The sequence below is a fragment of the Uloborus diversus genome, chromosome 5, assembly GCF_026930045.1.
Source record: "Uloborus diversus isolate 005 chromosome 5, Udiv.v.3.1, whole genome shotgun sequence".
NCBI classification, from domain to species: Eukaryota; Metazoa; Arthropoda; class Arachnida; order Araneae; family Uloboridae; genus Uloborus; species Uloborus diversus.
The window spans coordinates 175,688,009-175,713,932 of NC_072735.1; the positions used below are offsets into that span (position 1 = coordinate 175,688,009).

Sequence of the window (25,924 nt, forward strand, 5' to 3'; positions counted from 1 at the left end):
ATAAATATTAAATCATTGATGGCTCATTACAGAAGAATCGTTGAATTTAATTAAGGAACAGTTTTTATTACCTAAAAAAAAAATCAGAAATTCATTAATTTTATTACTTAAAGAGAGTTCAGTCATTTGATCATGTTTTAAGCATTATAGATGAGAATCGAGCCTTAAATAATTTGTTTAAAAACTCCCTTTCAAGAAGGGGAGTGATCGAGAAAAATTTCAAACTAAAATTTTAAGAATAATCGTTTAAAAAAGCGATTATTAGCCAAATGTGTTCGCTAGCATCGCAGCTGACGATTTTTTTTATTACAACCTTCCAATGTGTATTTTATCTGTTTGTTTTCCAGAAGAAAACTTTGCTAATGACCATTGCAATAGACTGCGGCAGCTCACTGCTATGACCTCGACTTTAATTTTCTGAAATAGACGACAGGAAGGGGCAAGTACAGGCTTTAATCGGGTGTAAGGTTCAAGAAGGAAGTTTTTATATAGTGTCAAGAATAAATATTCAAATTATCACTTGTCTATCGCTTTAAATACTTAGGTGAACAACACGTGGAAAAATGCTTCCAGAGAAAATCGATCATTTAATTATTAACACGGGAAATTTGATTACCTCAAAAGATTTTAAGAAAAAAGCAATGCAGTCTCCATCTGAGGAGGTTTGTGTGAATAATTTTAACCTTCACTTGATAATGTTTACTGTCTTTTAAAGTAAATTGTTTTTATTGTTGAGTGTTTTTCAGTAATTTTTAAACGGTGCTTAGAAAATTAGTTGAAATGTTTCCAAAATGTTTCATAAAAATTATGTTTTTAAATCCAACGTATTTTGGAATGCCATAAAATCTCCATTGCTCTGAAAAAAGCATCATCTATAACTTTCTATAACTTACAATAGATTGATCGAACTTTTCGCTTTTGTAGGTGTTTGATAGTGTCCATGGAACATTGCATCCCTGGATCCAAGGAACTGATGAAAAAACCTTGAAAGTAGGTAGTACTTGGTTACTGTTAAATTTGTTATGCATTATTGATATGAAGTTGAAATCATATGATACATGTAGGAACTTTGAATGTATGTGTGGTTAATATGTTAGCAGTAATATTAACTGCCCTATCATCTTCATCTATAATATTTACAACAGCTTCCATATTAGGTGAATATTGGCACTATAATCTCATTGACATCTAAAATGTTCATCCACAGGACATTCTCTGTTGCCCCAAAACACAAGTACGTGATTTGCAGTTAACGCTTTTTTCTTTTCTTTCAGCAGATATATAATATGGGGTCAAAATATTTAGTCTGAGGTCAACTCGTATTTTTCAGGATCTTACGAAATTTTATTGATGCAAGTTTTACTCGTTTTTGACTTGTATCAGTCATATTTGATTAAAACCTTGTTTTTTTTTTCAAACTTTATTTAAAAGTAGTTTCTAGAAATCGCTACCAACTACTTTTTTTTTGTATTCAACTACCCGCTACTCTTTTCTAAAAAGTAGCGTGCCACACTACAAACTACTTTAAAAATGTAGTAATTAATTTTGTTAAAAACTTCTCAGAAATATTAAAAACCCCAAAAGTGAGCTAAAAAATGAGCTTTTTCTAAAAAACCTATTGGGTCCAATCTGGTCAACCCTGCCCCAAACACTCCTCGATAGTGTAGAAGGGGAGTATGGAAAACAGATGAAAACTGAGCATGAGTGTCTGTGGTAATCATACTAAGGTACTCATGTCTCCAACATTCTGACCTAGATCAGTTTTTCGTGGTTGTTTGAAAATCATCTAAGTAGGATTTAAGTTTTTATTCAATATATTGATGCATTTATTTTTTTCTCTCAATTAGGACAAAAATTCTGTGTATTGCTTTAATGAAGCACAATTGACTAAAGTAGATAAAGAAGATAGAGTGAACCTCAAAGTTTCTGGTAAGAACTCTTTTTTATTTAATTTATATATTAAGAAAACTATTTCTGTTTTTAGAACATTTGATATTTTCGATGTTCTCTTGCCATCTTAAATTTCTGATCAACAGTTAACGCGAAATGCCATTGTTTATATCTCAAATCTTAAATAGATTTCTGTTGGCGAATTTGAGCAAGCTGACTGAGAAACCATTATAGGTATGTCAGGGCATATTTCCATTATAGGTGTGTCAGAGCACATTTTTAATCTTGGTAATATTTTTCATTTTATCTACTGTCCATATTTTATCAAAGATAGCCAAAAACTACTTATTTGTCAATACCATACTTTCTAATTAAAAAAAATGCCTTGATTCAAGTTGAGAAAATTCTGTTGAGATAAATATCAATCCACTAAATAAAGGCAATAAAAAAAATAATAATTTACTTTTATTACACATGAAGTAATCAGACAAACAAATAAACAATAAATGTCCCATTAAAATCTAAAATTAGAAGATCAAAGTGTAAACATGCTGACAAAGTAATTTTCATCTGGGTAGAAAGTAAAATAATAGTTGCCTAGCCAAGTACGACACCTTCAGGGGTACAGACTGCGCCATTGGAATTTTTTAGGGAGGTTTTGAAGGGTATTTTCCCTTTTTTGGGGGGTGGGGTCCTGGCTCTTAGAGGGTCGGGCCTCCACGGCACCTATAAAGGAAAAATACGAAAGGTGAAGATAAAGGTCCAAAGTCGGGCAAAAATGGCTCAAAGCTCTGCCCTGAGCCTAGACAGAATCTAACTTTAAATGCAAATCAGGCACAATTAGGTAGGTCATATTCCTGCCCTAGGATACAAGATTGTGTGATTCCTGCAATATTCTCTAAAAGCCCTCAAGGGCGCTCTAAACTTAAATTTTTGGGAATGAGAACATTCTCAATTTGCAGAATGAAATTCAAATTTCACTGAGTTATAAAATGCAAGCATACACAGTCCACTCATATCATACATGCATAATATGTAATGGGAAAAAATATTAGGCATGATTAAAAAAAAAGTGTTAATTTTTTTTTCCTTAAGAGAAGGATAAAATATTATATCGATGTTATAATTTAGGTTCTCCAAACTTGCGGAATCATCAAGAAATGGAAATTTACTATGTTCCATCTAGGCATCTCTGCTCTCCCCCCCCCCCCCCCCTCACTCAATAAAAATCCATTTGCAGGCTGTTCCCACAAAAATCCCCGGCAACATTTCAATCATAGTGGAAAATCATACCTTGGGTTTTTCCCTTGCCCTGATGTGAGCCTAATATTTAAAGGAAATTGCGAAAATCCAGTGGAAGGCTTCATCGAAATGGAATCATTCACTTGTATATTTAAATACTCAGTTTTTTTTTTTTTTTTTTTAATGTGAAACTTTTAGTTGAACAAAAAGTAAATAATGAATTATTTAATTAATCTGATAGTATTGGTTATGCACAACCAAGGCTGTAGGAGAAAACCCATGCATATATTAAAATTGATGACTGATTAGGAAGAATTTTGAGATTTTAACTGTTGATGATATTGCTAAACTTTTTGATTTTTTTAGGAGATATTTTTTTTAATTGTTTTGTATTGAATATTTTTTCCCATAGAGTCCTGATAGAAATATGGATCAAGGCCTTGATTAGTATATATTTTATTCATAAAAGTTCCTTTGATCAAAGAAAAAGGATTTTATCTGATATATTCCAGTTATGTATAACGTATTTATAATGATAGTGGACATTTTGAAAGTAAAGTTGTTTAAAACATTGGGTTTCAAGAGCAACAATCAGAAACATTGACAATGCTTTAGCATTCATTTTTATCTTCATGAAGTAAACAGTAATGAACTGTAAGTAAAATTAATTCTGCCATGTGTTTTTTTGCGTATTAGTTAATAATTGCTAGTTTTGAGGCAGAAAAACTGCCCAAAAATCTCTCTCAATACCTATGTAAAAGGTTTTTTTTTTTTTTTTTTTTTTTTTTTTGGTTCATAAATTACTGCGTCAGTTATCAGTGAGATAATTCTTTAAAAAAAATTTAAATTTTCTCCTGCTCTTCCCAATGGCAGTTATTTGTTACATTTAATTTTATGCGCATTTTTTTTACAAGTAAAATTTTGATAAAACCATCATCATGATTATTTCATTGAAATAAATTTATCAGTAGGCAATTATATACGCCCCCCCCCCCCCCCTTAAATTGTTAAAAATAATTTTCATGTGCAAACAGCATGTTACAGAGAAGCATAGCATAATTTTTTTAGTGTTTCTGTTCCCAATGAAAGCATGTGTATATATTTATCAATTTTTTTAAATCTATCTCATCCTTTTCAGTAAAAGTATTCCTTGAAAATTTTGAGTGTGAAGATTTGAAGTCTTCCCTTATGCAAGGTATAGTAGAGTTCTTCCATTTCAATTATTTATTTTGTGTTTATTGTATTACACTCTCTGTGTCACATAATTTGAAAACAGAGGTGAAATTGGGACTGAAAAGGGGGGGGGGAGGGCAAAAATAAACCCAACTAAAAGCCATAGGATTTTTAGCAGCAGCCAGAAAAAAGGACAAAATTTTGCTAAGACTGGTTTTGAGAGCATATGAGTGGTAATTGATGTAAACGTAACAGCTTAACTCACGCGTTTCTTTAGATTCCTCGAAGAAACACTTAGACTTGAATTCAACTTATTTAACCCAAAGTATTTTGAGATGTCACAAACACTTGGTAATGTCATTAAGCAAGTATGGCTTGTTGAAGTAAAACAATTGATTTGCTGATATCTAGACAATGAATACATAAATTAAAAGTTACTCAATGTTTCGTAAACAGATATACAAAGTAAAAGAAATAATTAAAATCTGAAAATTTTGAGTTTTTTTTTTTTTTTTTTTAATAATTGTTGGCTTTTGTTCCTAAATTGGAAAATAAAATAAATAAATAAACCATAAAAGGGGGAAGGCTGTGACCCCCCCCCCCAGAATTGCCGCCACTGTTCGACAAGCTTTGGGGTTGGCTATTGTTCCTAAAAAGTGTTTTTGAAAAAGTGATCTAAACTGGTTTTCCCTCTTAAAACTTCCTTTTTATACCCCACAAGATTTCTATGGTTTATAAAACTACATAAAATATTACGATGTGGGAAGAGCAATTTCAACAACTTCCGAATTATCGAAAGATACAAATAGCTGCATACAGTATTGCCAACTTTTTTTTTTATAAAATAAAGGGTAGAAAATTTATTTCATAACCTTGCCAGGACCTTTTAGTTTTTTCTTTTTATTATTGTTATTTTTAAGACATAATTTGAAGCTGTACAAAGTCAACCGACGAGGATTGAAGTTGCCTAAGTTACTGTAATGAAGTAATTATTGTACAACATTGAAATTACAGTCAAACCTTGATATCTCAAACCTCCATATCTCAAAACCCTTGATATCCCCCCCCCCAAAAAAAAATCCCCTGCATTTTCCATAATAATCTCAAAATTTATTTTTCCAAACCCTTGATATGTTGAAAGTTTTGCACAGAAGCAAGTTTCAATAGTCTTTTTTCTTTGCCAATTTTTGTAGTAAAACCAGTTTCAGGGACAATTACTTGACGTTTTTCATCCCTTTTCTTGGAAATTTTGTGAATAGAGAATTGGGGGCAAGATGATAGGGAAGTGTTGGTATGAGAGATACTGTGTTTTCCCCAGAGTTTAAAATCTATGTGCATTTTTCTCGAACATGTTGCCCACTTTGAGGAAAAGGGGTCGATTTTTTCGTCTGTCAGTTTTCAAGCGAAAACGGAAAATGCATTTTCATCATTCTGCTTTTTTAATTCCTGCAAAAGGACTGCTGAAAACTTTTTGAATGTGAGGAGCAACTGGCTGAAAGTAAAATTAGAATTTTAAAATTTTCAGGTGGAAAAACCAAGCTGAAATTATTGTTCATTTCAAAATCTCATCCTGTGCACTTTTGATAATTTTAAAATTTCAAATCTAGTAAAATATTAAAGACCACTTTATTGATCGTAAATCAAAGTGGTCCCATTGTACATATATAAATGCATATAGCGTATGTGTATAATTTTGAGTTATTAATGGGGGTAATTTTTTAAAACCTTCATAACTTGAAAACTCAATCTCGAATTTTCCTCCCGTCCTGAGAGATTCGAGATATCGAGGTTGTACTGTATATTTCTTCAATAATTTTCTTTTATGTAATGTATACTTAGTAGGGTTGTGGCACGTTAAACAGCTTACCGGCGGAAGAGGCTGTAATGAGCAAGGGGGTAGATAGCTTTAAGGTGGCCATTGATCTTCTTTAGGGACTAATAAACCAACTAGTTCTAGCTTAGCTGGATCCAGTGCCTTTCGCCGGTCGTACCATTTGTATTGCATTGTATGTTTTGAGTCAAAAGAATGTAGCTATTATCAGACATGCCAACTCTCCTGCTGTTCTGTCACATTTCTGGCCTCCTGCCATCAGAGAAATTTCTCTTGTTTTTAAAGATGTAAAAAAAGTTGTGAACCTTATGACTGTCTATTGCAGAGTTTCCCAAACTGTGGTCCGTGGACCCCTGGAGATACGCGACTCCATGAAAGGAGGTCCACGGTGCTATCCAGCTAAAACGTTAAATATAATTGAGATTGAAGGACCATTAACGGTATTTTAATTCACAAAGAAAGTACATTTATGAGTAATAAAAAAGTTTTTGCTTAAGTACATGCAGGGCGCAGTAGTCACCCCTCCCCCTGAAACTTATCACACTACACATTAATTGATTTTGTGTGCATAGCTTAACACATTTAAACTAGGCTAACAGTGTTTTGTTCACCAACTTCAAAAGTTCATTTTTATTAGTAAACTTGTTGTAGAAATTTAGTGATGACATTTTTATTCCTAATTAAATTTCAAATAAAATTTTACTTCCATAACTCAAAATAAACATGTAAAAAATGAAAACCAGACAAGAGCTCTGAAAAATATATAGAATAATGAATTAGTAAATTAAAGGAAAAAAAAGACATAAAATATATTAGGAAAAAAAAGATCAAAAGCTGTGTCTAATCTTTTTTTTTTTTTTTTTTGCACTTGTAGGGTGAAGGGGAGGGGGTCCGTAGAGTTAGTAATTTTTCCGAAGGGGTCCGCAGAGGTATAAAGTTTGGGAACCTCTGGTCCAGTGCATAGGTGTATGGTGTAATATCTTTTTTTTTTTTTTTCAATTCTACTTCTTTCTTAGTAGGGAAAATTTAGAAGTCCTATTATATATATATATATATATATATATATATATATATATATATATATATATATATATATATATATATATATATATATATATATAATAATTTATTTGTTTCTGACTAAATATGAATGCTTATGATTTCATGACTCTTTTTATTTTGTTGCATTTAAAGTTTATATAAAAATTTTCTTACATATAAAGTTTATATAGTTGCATTTAAAGTTATATTAAAGCCCACTATAAACAATTACAAGATGTAGTACAAAATTTTTAGAAGAACAGTAGCTTAAATCAGTATTTGATCTTTAACCATTAAATCATTATTTTTATTTTTTTCAATGAAATATAAATATTTTTCTTGTGGTTTAATTTTTCTCTGATTTAACTTAAAAACATAACAAATTATCAATTTTGTACTAGCACTCATCTAGTTCGAAGGTACACAAATTTCTTCTGCTTTTTCATTTTTATTTCTCCTGTTTATTGCTTTGTAGAATTGACGAGTCTGTATTACTGATTTATCTTCCTTTCCCAGTAATGGATGATTTGGATGTAAGCTGTATCGATTCAATGATTTTGTCTGTGCCTCAGCTTGAAAAGTTTGATTTAAATGACATCAAACCATTGTGGACAGAACTTGAAAGATGGGTGCAAGAAGAAAAACTACTCACCATTGGGATTAGTGATTTAGATACTGATCAGCTTGCTGAACTTTATCATTGGACACAGGTAAGGTATGTAAGAATTCTGTTTCAGAAATTTTTCTCCGTAAGTTTATCAGCTTTGTAGTTGTTCTTGGGTACTAGATCCTTTATTGTGGTTTGAACTTGATGTTACACATTTTTTTTAGATTTCAAACATTTGTGGGTAATAGCATTAAAAAAATAATAATAAAGTGATTTTTTCTTTTGCATTCTATTTCTCAAATTTTCCTTGCTGAAGATTTGAGAAAGTGCTTAAAAAACTTGACCTTCAAATGTACTTAAGAAATGAGAATATTCTTTGAATGCACAAATACAAATGAGGTGATCAACTACAGGGTCTATACCCAACTGAGAATAGTACTTGTCAATTTTTAAATCCATATGCAAATTAAGTGGGATTGTGAAATTATTTGGTCAGATATGTCTCCTTCTAAAATTTGGCATTTCCCACAACCGTCATTCGATCCTCTAATTGAACTTGGTCTAAAGGCTCAATTTTTTCTATGTGTTGCTCTTGCTTATCTCTTTCTGACATGGGTCATTAGAATTTTTAGAAAATAAAGAAAAAAACTCTAGGAGTGGGTGTAATTGATCCTCTAGACATATACAGGGTGTAACAGTACAGTGTTTACAGTTTTTCAGGGCAGATAGAGTACACCTAGACCATGGGAAATCACATAGCAATGTCGTAAACGCTTCCCTGACGGGTATAGTGACGACTTAAAGTACAAGAAAGACAGGACACACAGGGTTCGCGTTTACGCGCTATGGCGGGTTTTTTACGCAAATTCGCGGGAAAGGGATGCAACTTCCGCGAAAAATCGGGTCCCAGGGACCCAGAAAACCCAAAAGATAAGAACCAGAAAAAAAAAGGGGAGAAAATGCTAAAGATCTATTTAGTAAATGCTTTTAAGCTTCAAAATGACCAGGAGAATCAACAGAAAAGGACTAAAATGACCCTATCTGTTTATCAGCTATTCAAACACACCCCAATTGTGGACCAGTCAATGGAATTTTAGTGATAAGACTGGAGCTTACAGTGACCTCCTGGGCAGAGCTCAGGGAGCAAGTTCACAAGTAGCCCATTGTACTGTATTCTAAGAATAAGCTTTCCCTCAACTTTTATCTTGAGGAAATTCCTAAAAACAGAAATGAAGACTAAAAATAAGAGAGGTTTTCGATGCAATCTTCAGGATTAATACAAGACAATTGTACAATAAAAATATTGCAATTTGGCATTCATGTAACCAGAATTACTTTTGAAAATCATCACTTCGCATTCCCAATAAAAGAGGGGAGAAAAAAATGGCGAACATTTTCCAGATCGCGCTAAACACAAAGAGTTCGGAACTTTATATTTTTCTTGTTAAATTGCTTATGAATACTTGAATTTTATACAAAAGCACTTTAACCTTGTTCTTTTTCTAATAATTCATCTCTTTCTGATGGGTTATTTTTATTTGGACTTGCAAAAGTCGGGTATTAATCGATTGCGCCATTTTGATTTTAAAAATAGAACAAAAACAAAAACAGATATTTTGAACGAGTCAAAATAAAGTCAAATATACTGATTTAAGATTGCAAATGAGCAATTTTCACACTCATATGAGAAAATGTTTCGTTTTTGCGATCGCGATTTTTGCGTTGGGTTCATTCGCTTGCGATTTATTATTATTATTATCTAATTGCCAATGATAATTGGGAAGGGGGGGGGGTCTGTTTGCTTTTTTCGCTAAGAAAAATTTCCAGGAAAACAAAGGTTAAGGGAGTGCTTTTTGCTTGATCAATCAGAGGCACTTGTTTTATATTTTATGGTAAAACCCATTTTTAAAGTAAATTTTGAGTTAATCTCATTGTAACTGACCAAATAGTTTCTCACATAACTAAGTCTTGCAAGTGTATTATTTGGAAATAATTTTACAATGATAAAATCATAAAAACTTAGGGCAGAAATAACCAATTTATTTTATTTCATGCCTCCCCCCCCCCCCCCCCCAAGTATAAATATTTTTATATTATTCATTTACACACTAAGATTTTCTGTTTAAAATTTAAGGGACTCATTTTTTCCACCAAAGGACCCAAATCTATTTCATTAATGGGTCCCTGGGACCCAGGTTACGGATAGTTGAGCGCGAACACTGACACAAATAAGAGGAAAAGACATGTTTGTTATTCCTAAAACAGCAAAAATGCGGTAAGTTTTTGTCTGGCGTTGTATTAGCAAATGCTGTAGACACCTGATATCATTTAGTCAATTTTTAACAGTGTGATTGGTTGGAAATTCGTAGATGAACAAAGCGCTTTTGAAAACAATAACATTTATTTTCTGACTAAAATCATTAAAAGCAACTTAAAATATATACAAAAAGACCACCGGTTTACTTTAACATGGCTGCATACCTGATCACAAACAACACCAAGCCTAAATCTAATATGGCCGAGTCAACATCTTCCCTTACGACTAGCACATGCTTGACGTTTGTGTAAAGTGGCTAAGCAGCTCAACCGGTAGAGAGTAGCAACTTGCTACCTCGGGTGAGTAAAGTAAGTGAGCAAGAGAGTGCTGTTCAGTAAGTAAACATCCGCATAAATCTCAAATATAAATTAAGATGTTGATGCATGATGGGACATGAAAGTTGTCAGATGCTTCCCATACGCATGCAGAACACTGCAACCAATCATGGCTAAGCATGTGTATGAATCTGCATAATCATCTAATAAAGGTGCCACCCTCTAACGAGGGAAAAGCGTGGAATTGCCGACTACGTCACGTGATGCAACAGAGCGGCGTTTTAACTGAACGTAAACAAAGTTAAATAAATGGTAAGTCAAGAGGAGTGATAGTAAGCCTAATTCTATCTGTTGGATATAATTTTAGATGTTATAGAGCTAATAGCCTACAGCTAAGCTGAAAAATTAGGCAACTCATTTCCAACTGAAAATTTGAGGGAGTGGTCTGCCCGAAGAAAATAAAACATGAATCATTCTTTACACTGAAAAACATTTAACATGTATTATAAAATGGTTACATTACAATAGTTTGGTCTTCCGAAGAATATTAAATTATGCTAAGTCAAAAAAAGATCTTACAATAAGTCCATGCAGGTGTCAAAAGTCCTGTCGATGTTCCACAGTGAATTCCCCACAGGTAGAAGGACGGCATCGCAATCTCCCCAGAATTGCACGCTGGTCAGTTCACACCTTAGGAGCCAAATTCACCATATCCGGGAAAAATATCGAAGATGGGCACGATCCTTTTTCTTTGCTTTGGAGACCAAACGACCCACTTAAATTGGACTATAACTTTTCACTTTTATGGACGTCATGACAGCACGCGCTTCCAAAACTGAAGACATCACTGACGAATCATTCAGAAAAAATCAGACCTCACCTGAGAGGCCAGTAGCAAAAACTTATGAGGACATGGACGAACACATTTACAAACACAAACAACACAAAACGAGGAGACAAGTGAGAGAGAGAAGATCGAGCTATGGCCGGTCTGCGTATTTATGGCCAGATCCGACCGTGCTCGTAACAATGTGACGTTACCTTATTTGCATATTGCAAGAATAGCTCAACCCCGGAAAACACAGCTTGCAGGTTGCACAATTCTTATTTAATTCGACATTCAGCACCCAACACCTCAACATGGTTATCTCATGTGATCGACATGTGCTTTGTCGGAAGTTGACCGACATCTGCCGAATGACGGCAACCAATCATAGCGTGCCACATATTTTTCCGAACACTTCCGATTCAAACTCGGACATTTGAGTGTCGGTGGCAGGTGGATGGGATTTCCCGTGTAAGGTTTTTCCCGGAATGGCAAAAGGTAAGTTACAATTTTTTTTTTTTTTTTTTTTTTTTTTTTTTTTAACAATATTGGTGAAATCCTTCAAGAAACAAAAATAAAGGCATTTAGCCCAACACTATCATCTGGTGCAAACAATAGATGTTGTTATGTAAACAGAAGCATCAGATGACGATGCATGTGCACACGCGGTTTTTGTTGCTGCACTCGCTTTTACATTCGATCTTCAATGCGCTGGAGATGTGAGGCATGCATCATGGCCCGGGGTTCCTAATTTCAAACACCAACTTTGATGACGAACGTTGGTTCCTTCATGTTCTTTTTCCTTAGTTTTTTGCTATACTAAGGACAATACATATGTTTTCTTCTCTTGTTCATGTCTTGTCTTTTTGGTGATTTGTGTTGTCACTACCGCGCCAGGAAAGCGTTTCCGACCATGCATTGCTGTGTGATTTCCCATCATCTAGATGTACTCTATCTGCCCTGAAAGTCTGTACTGTTACACCCTGTATTTTAGTCAAAAAAAATTTTTGGATGATATTTTTCTGAGGTGGGTGGTGTCCTCATTTGTTCACACTGCTCACCTAGGGCAGGAGAAAGTTTGATTTAATCCATTCAAATATGAATTTAAATATTTTACAAAAATGTAATTGAACATATCAGGAAGATTTAAAAAAAAAATGGTCGATTGTTTCAGAGCAAATTAAAACTTTTAAAATCTTACAAAAATACCCATTTTTGAGTTCAAAAATTGAGATGATTTGAATAAGAAATTAAGGCAGCAAAAAAAAAACTATTTTTGTACTTCTGCTGCTATCTGTGATTGTCAAAGAGAACAAAATACTACTTCTGCAGCAGTTTTTGTGGTTTTAAAGAAAAAAAATCTTCGGGGTCCTTTTATGTAAACACCGTGTTAGAGAAGGTTACGCACTTCCTTAAGCTCTTCAATTGTCAACTTTCAATTAGAATAATCCAGCAGTTCTTGAAAGTTACCACTACCTACTTCTACAGTTATTTGTCTGGCAAGATTGACAATTCCTTCAATAACATTAACAGTTTTATCAGGCTATAACACTGATGGAGTTATCAGGCACAACAGAAAATAGGTTTTGAAGAATTATAAATTTTTTGAAAAGTTATGAATAAAATTAGGGGAAAAGGTACAGTTAAACTACTTCTTATTTTTCACCAGCTACAGAAAACTTGTTTTCTTCCAACTCCTTTCTTCCTGAACAGTTTGCATTCTATTGCCAATTTAGAAATAAATTTAATCTTTAAAAATGTCAAGCTGATATGAAATTGAAGTCTTAGGTATTTTTAAGCAAATTCTGTTGAACAAATCCTGTTTTCTAATTGTTATGAATTTCTTCTTTTTTCCTTTTTCAACAATCTCATGCCTGGTTGTGTACCCTTTCAACAAAACATAAGTCAAGGAGATTTAAAGATGGGCTTAGTCAGGCTAGCGTAAGTTGAAGCATTATTGTGGTGCAGTCAAATGAATATTTTCTTTTGATTGTTATCTCAAATATATTACAGTGAAGCACCGTTTATACGTTTTTGAAGGGACTGTGTATGAAAAAAACGTATAATAGGTATAGGTTAATGTGTATTAGACTTTGCAGGGACCAATTTTTAAAACGTATAATTGATAAAAACGTATAAAAGAGAAACGTATAAACAGTGCTTCACTGTATTTTAAGTAGTGACTGCCCACCCTTTATATGAATGATGTTTGGTCTAAACAGTTTTGACTCATTAAAGCAAAAATTAGCAAAAAAATTTCTTTAAAATTTGGAATCCTGCATAAAATTTAAAAGTTGTTTTAATTTTGATCAAACAAGATGAAAATGGCAAAAGTATCCATTTATTCAAAATATTAATTCTTTGATGATTTTTAAAAAGATATTGTAAAGCAGTCTTAAAAAGCAATTACAAAATTCAATTTTTTTTTTTTTTTTGGCTTGTGCTGTAAAAAACTTATCTATTGTTGATTGCTCAGAAGGCTATGTAATTAACTTAGACACCCGTTTTTTCAAAGCATGAAAAAATCCATAGCCCTCAGAATTTGGACCTCATTGCACTAATGTTAACGTTACCAGTAATGACGCTTAGAGCACAGAATTTGATTCATTATAACAGTGTGTTTGGTTCCCGTATCCGGTCGTTTTCTAATGTTAATTGCTGTATTTTGTTCTGTTTTTGAGACTGGGTTCATTAAAGCAGCTGATTCAACTAACCACCAATTCAATTTCCCGGCATCCATTGTACATGTGTTAAAGAAAAATACCCGAGTTCATAACAAAACATGTGACTATAGAACACAGTAAATTCAGGGCAGAGTCGATAAGTATGTGTATGGAATACATACTTGCCAACTCTACTGTTTTTGACAGGAGACTCACGCTTTTGCTTCCAACTCCCCATTTCCCGTTTTTTTACGATTTTCTCCCGTTTTTGCAGTTTTTTCAGTCAATCATCAAAAAGTTTTACTTTCTTCTCAATAGATGGCGCTCTATTCTAGTCTACCAATGTCAGGGAAAAGGAATTTTTCCAACTCATTTAGTTTAAAAAAAAATTTTTTTTTTTTTTTTGGAAGCTTTCCAACAAAGCTCGTGCTTTGCCGAAAATCGCAACAAATTTCAATCCTTTTGCATCTTCAAAATATTTCAATTATTTTGAAAATTTTAAGTTATTTTAACATGTACTACCATGTACCTACTTATTTTATATTTTATTTTCATTCTATATTGTTTTTTTTTTTTTTCGATTTTAGTAATTAAATTTTTTCTATCTCCTTTTTTGGTAGAGACTGGAGAATGTACGAAACTTTAAGCAAATTCACTCATTATTTAGTTTCTCCTTTGCAGTATATTTTTCTTGCTGCTACAAATTAGCTTACATCTGCAGAAAAAAAAACATTCCACTTTAAATTTAATATTTATGTTATTTAAAAGCATAATTTAATAATTCTGTTGTGAATGTATGTCGCTGCTAAATCACCTATCTACCTCTAGGGAATCTCCTTTTTTTTTTCCTTCAAAGGTTGGCAAGTATGGGAATATTCCTTAAGATTTATGTCAACAGATGAGGTATTTGTTTGTTAGCAGATGTGTATAGTTTAATTATTTGCGAAAAATATAAGGAAAAGAACTTGTTTTTACTTGAAAAAGTAGAATTTTTAAGAAACATTTTTAAAAAAGTCTCCTTTTTTTTAAATTAAAACGTATTTATACAGCGAACTCCCGATTATACGCGGCTTTTCACTTTCAAAAAAAATCCGTCACTGATGTAAAAAATTTGAGTAAATAGTTGCATACATTTTAACCTAAAAAGTGCAAAATCTATTTTTTGACATTTCTATTTCTTTCTTAATCCACCCTTCCAATGATATCTAACCTATCACGATCACCAAAATGTGACAAGTTGAAACCCAATTTTTAGGTATACACTACATACGTACATAAACGAGTGACCGGATCAGTCTTGAAAAAAATCCTATTTTTTGGAAACCTAGCGGGATCATTTGATGTGATGGCACGATTTGCTCGCATATGTGTGTTTCGTTTACAGTAATGAGCAATTCTTTCTACGCTTTTACATGCATTTTTTCCATATACTGTTATTGTTTTAGCTATCGCTTAACTATATGCGAAAGTTGCTGATCTTTTTAAGCTATTGCTATTAAGCTGTAGCATCTCTTTTACCTACTTTGTGAATTATTTCCAAGGTCACTTATCTGCGGTTACCGTGCCTCAGTATTCCGGGAGATTTTTCTGTTTATCAAAGAAAAAGTAATATTGTTTTTGTACAAGCTAGTTTTTACCATAAAAAAGAAAAGATAGTAGGTAATGAATGATGGTAATATTATCAGAAAAATTAAATAAATGTACAGTTTTGTTAGTATAATGGTAAATAGACAGCAAAGCATTAAAACCTTCAGGTATATTTATAATTTTAACAAAAGTTTTTTTAAACTATTGTTTCATTTATAGTATTTTATGACATTAATTACTCTTAGCAAAAAGACCTGAACAGAATTTGTGTAACATTTGTGATTAATATTCTTTTAAAAAATATAATTGAATTGTTCCTAATGAATGATTTAGTTTCTTTAAATTGGTTTGTGTTTCAAAGATCCTTTGTTTATTCAGGTGAAGCCCAGTGTTAACCAAGTTAATTTAGAATCGTGCTGTGTTATGCCTCCTGAGATGACAGCATTTGCAAAGGACAACGATATTCAACTTTTTACTCACAATGACCCAAAAGGTATTTTTCAATACTGTTTTTTTATTAACACGACTTTGTAGGCAGCAGTCAACTTGGATTATTGGGACTTGAGGCCGCGTTGCTTTACATTTTTGGTTTTCCTAATTTTTTTACTAGTTATTACCCTCCAGGGTAACGGCACAAGTAAACAGACATGTTTAAGACTTCGCTCTCAGATTAACTCAATTTTCTGACCCTTTAAATGTATTTAGATTTTTAAAACTATTTTTCTCGGATGCAACAACATCTCATTTAACCTTTAGCTGTTTCTGGATCCTCTGAATTAGTCAATTCTATTTTTATTTGCGAAATTTCAAAGAAAGCTCCGAACCCCAGTAACAGACACAAAAGAATCTGATGATACCCAGTAACAGACACGCTAAAAGGACGAGTAACAGTCAGGATGAGTAATAGACAAAATTCCCTTTTTCTCTTACAAATTTGCAAACATTCTTTATTTCTAGTACAAAAGCCTTTAAATTCAAATGAACAATAATTGAGTACTTACCCAACTAGAAAATTTTCATCACAAAAAACAAATAAATTAAATAAATTAGAACTTAAGACCACATAGTACTTATTGTCTGTTTTAACAGACCAGGAAAATTAATTTTTTTAACAATAGGTCCATCTAAGGAGGTTTTTCTCCAACGATTCACTGTTTTTTTCCATTTTATTTTCAAGGACTTGAAAACAGAAACGTCCAACAGCTGTAAAGTATAAGTAACATTGGGGGGTAAAGTAATCAAAATTATTTTCCCTTTTTCAGAGTCTGCTTGTCTCAAGTGTTAAATGAGATACATATCCATCTACAAATAGAATAATTGGCTCTGAATTAAGCCTTTGAGTTTTTAGCCATGGCTGAAATACATTGGCCAGAAATTCAAACTATACATCTTGCTTGTCATCTGCCCTAAATCCGACTTTTCTAATCCCCAACTATAGGGTATACTGAACTAAATGCTATCTGGGATTCTTACGTATTTATGTATCGCTTTTGTTAGTAGAAGATACCCAGCAGCGTTTGCAGTGAATAAAACTTGGTATACATGTTTGTCACCGTTCATTGAAAGCCCTCGGGATCCCTTTGAGTTGAGAAAAAATGCAGTTTCATTGCAATTAAAAGTTCGATTTGGATTTTCTAAAGTGCCAAGGTGATTGTAGTTGTTTAGTCGTAAACGGTCTTGAACCAGTTGCCTAGGCTTTCTGTGGTTACATTTGAACGGGACACTGAAATTTTCACTGATCTTATGAGCGACTGAAGGGTTCCATTTAAGAAAACCATTGTACCATGATTTCCCAGGTTTTCTATCAGTAAAATAATTATTTCTCCCCAATTCCTTTAAGAGTAGCTGCACACTGTCTAAAAATTCTTGTAAAATCGGAAACCCTGCTTTAAATGATGAGGCTATCCAGAGGACCAGTATTTTCTCCTCGTCCTTTGAAAGCACAGGGTCTGGATCCATCCTGCTTATGCTAAGATAAACCCTTTCACTTTTTTGCAGTCCAATATCAGACAGTGTCTGTTACTAGAAAAACGAGTTTTCTGGGTATGAGTAACAGACATAGATAAAACTCACATTAGAAGTGATTCAGGGGTCGAAGTAATCCTATATATCTTATATTTTCAAGAAAAGCATCAAAATCGTCCTATATTTCCTATATTTTTGAAAAATGTCTTATATTTCCTATATTCCCTTTTTTGTTGTTGTTGAACCAGGAGGACATTAATTCTACAAATTTTGGTACATGGTGCACTAAAGGAAAAGATGATTTTATCGCTTTTTGCCATTTTTGCAACTGTTCAGTGCCCATAAGCAATAGTGGATTTTCGCAATTGAGGCAGTATGCTAAAACATTCAAGCATAAAAAGACTCTGATAAACGTCAAGAGGATCCTTTTCAAGCTCTGTTTGTTCGTAATACAAGTGTTAAAGGGTTCAGTTTAGATATAAAATCAAAGAACAGTGGAATTAGTACTTGGGTCATGAGTGAGGAAGAAAAAATAAAAATTTTCTTTGTTGAAATTTTGTTTAATTATTTCCGATAAAGTACACTTTTTTTTTTTTAATTATTCTTTCAACTACAGGAAAGTCATTTCAGATGTAAGGAATAATTTTATTGGCAAAATCATTGATAAGAATAAATAAATAATATATGATATGTATTCTTTCTTTTTTCATAGCAAAATTATTCATATAATGTGTCCTATATTTGTCCTATATTTTTTGCGGAAAATGTCCTATATGTGACAAGTCAGTCACTTCTACCCCTGTGATTGTACGTGAAAAACGATTTGAAAACTGAAAAGAGCATAAATCAAACATTAAAAATACCTCCAGCATGCACTCATGTCGACATTTTACAATGCAAAATGATGGTTGGAAACCTTCTTAACGTAAACAGCTAGCTAGCTGCAGCATGAAACACCAGCTAACCTCGAGGTAGCTATTCATAACCTTCCGCAATACATTCCTTGTAAATACCAACTGACTTATGAAATTCACTCTGATAACACTAGATGGTTGCACCGTAGTCATGGGTCGCAGCAACATCAGTTTTCTTTACTAATAATAAAGCTGAAAGTCTCTGTGTCCGGAGGATGTCTGTAGGATGTCTGTGACGCGCATAGCGCCTAAACCGTTCGGCCGATTTTCATGAAATTTGGCACAAAGTTAGTATGTAGCATGGGGGTGTGCACCTCAAAGCGATTTTTTGAAAATTCGATGTGGTTCTTTTTCTATTCCAATTTTAAGAAAAAAAATATCATAAGATGGACAAGTAAATTACAAAGTTATCATAACGTGGAACTGTAACATGGGCACAAGCCAATTGGCGAGATACGAAATTATCATAACGTGGAACCGTAACATGGGTACTAGCCAACTGACGAGAAAATTCACCATACATTATTTGTAAATATACAGGCAAACCAAAAGACCTTTTAATCTTTCTATTATGGGCAAAGCCGTGCGGGTACCACTAGTACACTCATAAAATTCTTATTATTTAAATCCAAACTTATGACTGTCTGTTACTGGACCCTTGTCTGTTACTGGTTCATCACCCTACTAGGTGAGTTCAAGAATATCAAAAGAAAAAATTTTTGGCTCATACTTTTTTTTACGTGCTATTTTAAGTTTGCTTTATAGCCATTTTTGACCAAAAATAAGTTTTATCTTCATGTATCTAACTCGGTTAATTTTAAAGCAATCAAGACAAAATAAAATCCAGCATCATCAAAATGATGTCCTACATATGTTTATTTTACACAATTACCTGAGGGGTGAGGAAGTAGTGAAAAAAAAATTCCCTGCTATAAATTGAAAATTAGCATTAAATGCAAGTTTCACAGCTGGAAAACTATTAAAAGAAAGGGAAACTCACCTTTAGTTTTTTTTTTTCTTGTATAAATATAATATAGAACTAATTAAAAAAATAAATACCTTTGTGCTTGAAAATTAAATGAATCAATTAACCAATGTGTTTTGATGCACAAAAATCGCAAATTAACATGCGATTTTTCCACTACCTACTCACCCCTCCAGTAATATTGTGTAAAAGAAACATATCTAGAGCATCATTCTGAAGATACTGGTCTTTAATTTGTAGACTTTTTTGGCAACAAAGCAAACTTAAAATGGCACAAAAAAAAAAAAAAGAGGTGATGAAATTTTTTTTAAATAGTTTTGAACTGGCTTAGTGGTGGGAAAATAACTGGTTAAAAAGTTAGGAAAATCAAAAATTTTGAACAACAAATTTTACTCTTTTTGGGCAATGTCAAATGGATTGACCCTGTAGTTGACAGAAGTGTTAAACATTGTTTTCTTTCAAATTAAATCAGAAAGTTGATCAGTTTTGGTTTGCAAATTAAAAATACAAAAAAGAAAAATACTCATTATTTCATATTATTAATTCTGGTTTGAAAATAATGCTACTCATGATTAAAAATCAACAATCATATTTATTTATGCAACAAATCACTTTTTTCTACTAATTTATACGGACTTAAAATTATGAAAATTCAACTCAGCAAAAATATCTTTGTGTGTTTAGTAATATATATGATCATCTGGTTTCTTTGACTTAAAACATATCATGTTATCTTTTTTTTTAATTTTAAATTATTTATTTTATTTGTATTTATTTTTCTTGATATTATTTCTATATAGTTTAGAAAATTGCTTACGGAATTGTCTTTAATAATTTTTTAAAATCATATCCAATTTACAATTTTCTTTATGCCAAATATATTAAATTGAATAGGAGAGTTTTCGATTTTGTAATTTTATTTTTATGGTAGAATAACACACATGAACATCATCTGAAAAACATTTTGTGATACGATACAATGAGTACTTTTTCCAGAAATTATTTCTAAAGTTCAATTCTTTTAAGTCTCAGTTTTACATTCAGTATCCTGAGAATTTAGAGAGGGTTCATTTATGTCTATTTCCCCCCCTTATTTCAATACTTTCTACATGTTTTTTTGTATAACATTACTTTTTTGTATCTAAATCATGTAGAGGGCGCTGCACATCCGCGCCACTTGTCGAATGCTTGAACGTTTGTGTGGGCAGAGTAGCTTGTGTAAGAGCTCGATGCAACAACCACAGACTGAGGTGCAGTGTGTGTTTGTTGATTGTTATTAAAGTTATTGTGTTTGTGAATACAGTCCTCATTCTTAATGTAAAATTATTTCTGAGCCATCGAACGGACAACAATTACTATGGGATAATTTTGAAGTTCCCTAATATTCAGGTGGGTCCTGTTTTGAAATTAATTTATCCAGTACCCCGGCTTTTTTTTTTTACTTTTTTTGTTATACATGATTTGTTTTTCTGTATCTCAGTGCCAGAGGGACATAAGTCACATAATCACAACTTTACGGGAAAGAGGAAAAGCTTTTTTCTGGTGCATGCAAAAGATGGGTCGTGCACATGGCTTGATGCGTAATAGGTTTCTACATATAATGCACAAATAAACTGAAAACTACAATTTTTTAAATTACATTTGCCTGGCTCTGAGGTATAGGTATATTGCACATCTCACCTTTTTACTTCTGAATCTAAATAAAATATTTTTTGATTAACTTTTTATTGGCATGTTTTCGTACTTTTAGGTAGTTGTAGTTGTTTTTCCTTTTAAGAATATTACCAATCTAATGAAACGTTTCAAATGTGTTAGTATGTTTTACAGATATATCCCTTGCAACGTTTTTAAATTAATGAAGTCGTTTAAATGAACAATTTCAGTAGGGTTGGCAAAAACCCGAGTTTTTTTTTTTTAAAGCCCATGGACCCAGGGTTTTTTAAATAAAACCCAAAAAAAACCCAACTAAAGCTGGGTTTTTGAAAAGAAATGTGGATTTTTTTTTGTCTTTCTATAGGGAAAATGTGGGATACTTGTAGCATATTGTAGCAAAAGTAGATGGACAAAGCGCAAAAATTGTTTTAGGGTAAAAAAAGCTGGAAAACTAGTTAAAATTCATTGTTTTCTGAAGAAAAGTATAAAAGACGATAAAACCCAAGAATGGTGAAGTTTCAGATTTTTTAGTTTCCATGATTACCAACATTAAGGCAAAGTTACTTCTTGAGTGATAAAATCTATTGTTCGTTTTTAATTACAGTTGGCTCTCTGTTTAAGGACTTTCAAGGGACCACAAAAAATCATCCTTAAGTAGAAAGTGATAGGGGTGCGTCCAGGATTTTTCACAGGGTCCGTTTTTTGTGAAAAATCAAATAATTTTGTGTAAAAAGAATTAATTTGGGAAAAATCAAAAAATTTCGTAAAAAAAAAATTGTTCAAACGAAATTTTAGAATTTAGAGATGGCACAAACTGCATCAATTAAACTTAAAGTTGAGTGTTTTCCTCTTCTATGGTGAGAAAATCATTCTGGATTTTTTTTCTGATATTTGGCGGGGTGGGGGGGGGGGGGGGGGGCATCGCTCTTTCAAGTATCAAAATTTATCTACCATTCTGCATTATGTTAAATTTTATACAAGATATATTTCTGTACAATATTTAAAATAATTGTAACAAAAATATAAATAAATAAAACAAAATTCAGAATAGGGTTCAGCATTCAACTTTTTGACCCAAGACACTCTTAAAAAGCGCAAAATTTCGTTTAAAACTTATAAATTCCGTGATTTTAACAAAAGTAAAAAGATATTTCAATTGTTTACCTATTAATAATCATCAAAAATTCGAAAAATCGGATTCCCGTAGCGGATGCAAAGAGATTGCAATTCTCAAAGTGAAGGCATCAAAAGTATAAAAACGGCTTGTAAAAGAAATATTTTTGATAAAATTATTTTAAAATTGCATTTTAGAGTCCTATGATAACATATCATTAATATCTGTGGACACAGTTGACCCCCCCCCCCCCCCAAAAAAAAAAAAAAATAATAATAAAATAAAATAAACCATCTATTCAGCATTTTAATTTTTGACTCATAACAGAAAATGGAATTTTGCTTTAAAAACTTGAAATGAGAGTTCTAACAGAAATAAGAGATTTTTCATTCATTTGAATCCTAATAAAGCGAAGTTAGCTTGAAAAAAGAACAAAATATGATTCTCATATCGGATGTTAAAAGATTGCATTTTTCAAAATGTAGACATTTAAAGAAAAAAAAACGGTAATTAAAAGAGTTTATTTAAAGTTAATCATCCTTGTTAGCATCGAAAAATCAAAATCCATATAATTTTCTCCCAAAATAACAATTAAACATCGCACCACACCGTAAAAATGCAAATATTGACAAGCCGACAAAATGTATGATGAGAATATTTTCTAAATTAAGTCATTATAAAGGTTCAACGCCAGACGCTAAGTGGTGATAGTTTTGAAGTTGGTAACCTTATCTGAAGCAATCATATTTTTTCCCCACCCTTACTATCCCTTTGCAGTTCTAAGTTCATTTCGCAGATATATATTATTATTGTTTATTAAATCATGAGCGGGGGGGGGGGGGAGTGCTTACCAATGCCTTTTCAGAAAAGTTTACAACAACACCGCTGCTAATTAGCTGTGATAAAACAAACAACCATTATATTTATTTGGCAGTAGCAATTATTTATCGCTTGCAGGAGCAACACAAGAGTGCCGATTTTTTCTTTTTTTTTCAAAATTAGCAGATTTTGTATAAGCTGATCCCTCTAATTTGACTTAAAAAAAGGTTCCAAAAATGATCGGTTTATACACAGAAATATGCATTATTTTGCTTTCAAATTTGCTCTTTCAATAAACAATTTGTGACAGATCCGATCTTGTTTATCAGAATTTTGTGAAGGGTCTGTTTTGTTTGATCGGGATTTTGTGAAAGGTCCGTTTTGTTTGATCGGGATTTTGTGAAAGGTCCGTTTTGTTTGATCGGGATTTTGTGAAAGGTCCGTTTTGGTTGATCGGATTTTTGTGAAGGGTCCGTTAACGGACCCAAATATCCTCTGGCCAGACCCCTGCTTAAATAGAATGCTTTTAACACTGTAGTGGTCCATCTGGGACCGTGAGAAGCCGTCGTTAAATAGAGAAAATCGTTAAATAGAGCGTCGTTAAACAGAGAGCCAACTGTACTACTTTTTTTTTTGCATTCTACTTTATTGTATTTCATTTTGTTATGCAAAACTACTGTAGAACCTCAAGTAATTTAAATCTCTTTTTATTGAATTCCAGCATAATCAAGACACTTCTTTTAATTTTATGTTGCTTGTTTTTCTATTTCTGTGTACAGAGTTAGAAATATTAAACTTTTTCGTAAGATAATGAAAATACTGTACATCTTATTCTGATTTCTGTCTGACGGTTTGTAAAACCTGTTAATTTCTAAAAAATATACCTTGTTTATTCGAGATCTGTGACGCGTTGGGTTGCAGAAGATAATTCACATGAAAGCCTTTTAGCTAGAGTAGTTTCCTCTATACAATCTACAAATTTTAAGAAAATCCGACATGACAGGACTTAGTCAAGATAATTTGAGTTATTTATGTAGAAGTTAAAGAAAAAAGTTAAATATGTTTATTTAAAATCTTTGAAGTATTTTTTTTAATGCTGTTAAGAGTTAAGAAATACTATTAAAGTTCAAAATTCATTTTTTATGTACATTGTCTATGGTGAAGAACAAATAAAAAAGAAGTATAAATTGTTAAAGTATTTAAATTAATTTTTTTTTAAACTTCTCAGAAAATTTTTAAAAACCCAAAAGGGGGGGGAGAATAATGGGTTGTTTAAAATGGGTTTTTTCAAAAAAAAAAAAAAAACCATTGGGTCCAATCCGACCAACCCTGAATTTCAGTGAACAGGTCAAAAGTAGGAACGATCCTCTGATAAACTTATCATTGAAAAGAACGACATTGCTCACCTCTAGTTGTTTGGCTCCATTACTCTGTGGTCATATTAGTTTTAGACTATTGCATAGATTCCAATTTACCAAAAAAAAAAAAAGAAAAATGCAGTGTTCCTTTCTTAACTTGTTGAATTATTTTGTTTGTTTATCTCTTCAAAAGATAATGTGGCATTTCATTTCAGTTTTACTTCCAAGAGAGATGCTGCTGAAGATTTTAGAGCCGGCCGTATCCGAACCAGAGAAATGGAAAGCTGACTGGATTGTCAGATATTCTGTGCTGGTGAAAACTCGAGGAATAATACAAAATAAAGGATATACAATATGTTTTTCAAAGAAATCATGAATACATAGTTTTACTGTTAGAAAATCCAAATGTTTATTCCATGCCTGTGATCTAAAATGTACTTAGTTCGCTTCTGAGCAGAGCTGAGGCTGGTAGCATTTAAAATAATTTTTAAAGTTTTGTTAGCATTTTCAAAATTTGGAAAATCTTTGTAGCATCAAGTAATAGTCACTTATGCTTTGCTGCAGTCGTATTATTATTGCAATTTTTACGTAAAAATAAAACTAATTTTTATACAAAATTTTGTGGAGTTTTGTCAATTGAATTTTACACTATTATTTTTTGCATCAGAATTAGTTTTAAGGTGATACAGAAATAACTAGTATATTATCGACCGTGTACCTTCGAGTACAGGTATCATAAAAATTTTGTGTTTAAAAGAGTTGTTCTGTGTTTTAAAGGACCCAAGTGGATTACTCTTTCAGAACTGCAGATTTTTTAAAAATCATATTGCTGTACAAAATTTAAAGAAATCCTAGGTAATATAATTCTAGTAACATATTTTGAATTTCTAAACTCAATAATGCTTCTGGTACAAAGGTTGTGTCAATCTGGGCTCAAAAAGTTTAGTTTTTAAAATACAGTGAAACTTCGATAAGTGGGAAATTGCAGGGAATGCGAAAAAAAATCGAGTTTTTGAAAATCTGGCTTATTGAATACCAAAACAATAGAATGAAATAAAATACATGAGCAAAAAAGTGATAGAAAAATGTTTCAAAGATAATATCGTCACCTAAAAGCAACTGTAGAATATCTCACTGTTGTTCCTGGGATTTAATGTCTTACTGTTGCTTTGAGGCCACAATATGCACTTGATAATACTAATGTATAACATCACTCCATAAATTCAACTGGAAAACAAATTTACAATTTTCTGTAGGATGTAAAAGTTTTTAATCATTAAGAGAAAGATATTTAAAAAAAAAAAATGCTATCAAGCATTGCTTTGAGTAGAAATATGTTCTTGGATGGGATTCTATAAAAATGTGCAATACATCAGTTGTTTTTCTTGCATCGCCAATTGAAAGTTTTGTTTTTGATTTTTTTAAATTATGGAAAACTTGTTCAAGCACATCAAACTTCAATGCAATTTCTTTCTTCTTTTCTATTCCACAGTCGAATAACTTCATTTTTTTTTCTTCATAGCTTAAAATTTTAAATTTTCTCATGGCCATTTTTAAAGTTCCATTTCAAACGTTTAGGAATCAATGAAACGGCATCATTAAACATTCGCTTTTTATAACAAGAAAAGAAAAAAGCCAGTCTTGGAAAGACCAACAGCTTTGTA

At 32.2% G+C, this 25,924-nt stretch overlaps 1 protein-coding gene across 1 annotated transcript; it reads left to right on the top strand.

Annotated features, from left to right (window-relative positions):
* Positions 1-641: 641 nt before the first annotated feature.
* On the top strand, positions 642-24,863 carry LOC129223286 (glutamate--cysteine ligase regulatory subunit-like). The gene is made up of 7 exons (XM_054857852.1): positions 642-662; positions 925-990; positions 1,848-1,929; positions 4,271-4,327; positions 7,694-7,887; positions 15,831-15,945; positions 24,476-24,863. The coding sequence occupies exons 1-7, from the start codon at positions 642-644 to the stop codon at positions 24,634-24,636; spliced, it is 696 nt and encodes a 231-aa protein (XP_054713827.1). The 3' UTR covers positions 24,637-24,863.
* Positions 24,864-25,924: the final 1,061 nt, after the last annotated feature.

Coding starts and splice junctions, on each gene's coding strand:
- LOC129223286 (XM_054857852.1), top strand. CDS start 642: ATGCAGTCTCCATCTGAGGAG. Junction 663..924: donor TGCAGTCTCCATCTGAGGAG/GTTTGTGTGAAT, acceptor TCGCTTTTGTAG/GTGTTTGATAGTGTCCATGG. Junction 7,888..15,830: donor AACTTTATCATTGGACACAG/GTAAGGTATGTA, acceptor TTGTTTATTCAG/GTGAAGCCCAGTGTTAACCA.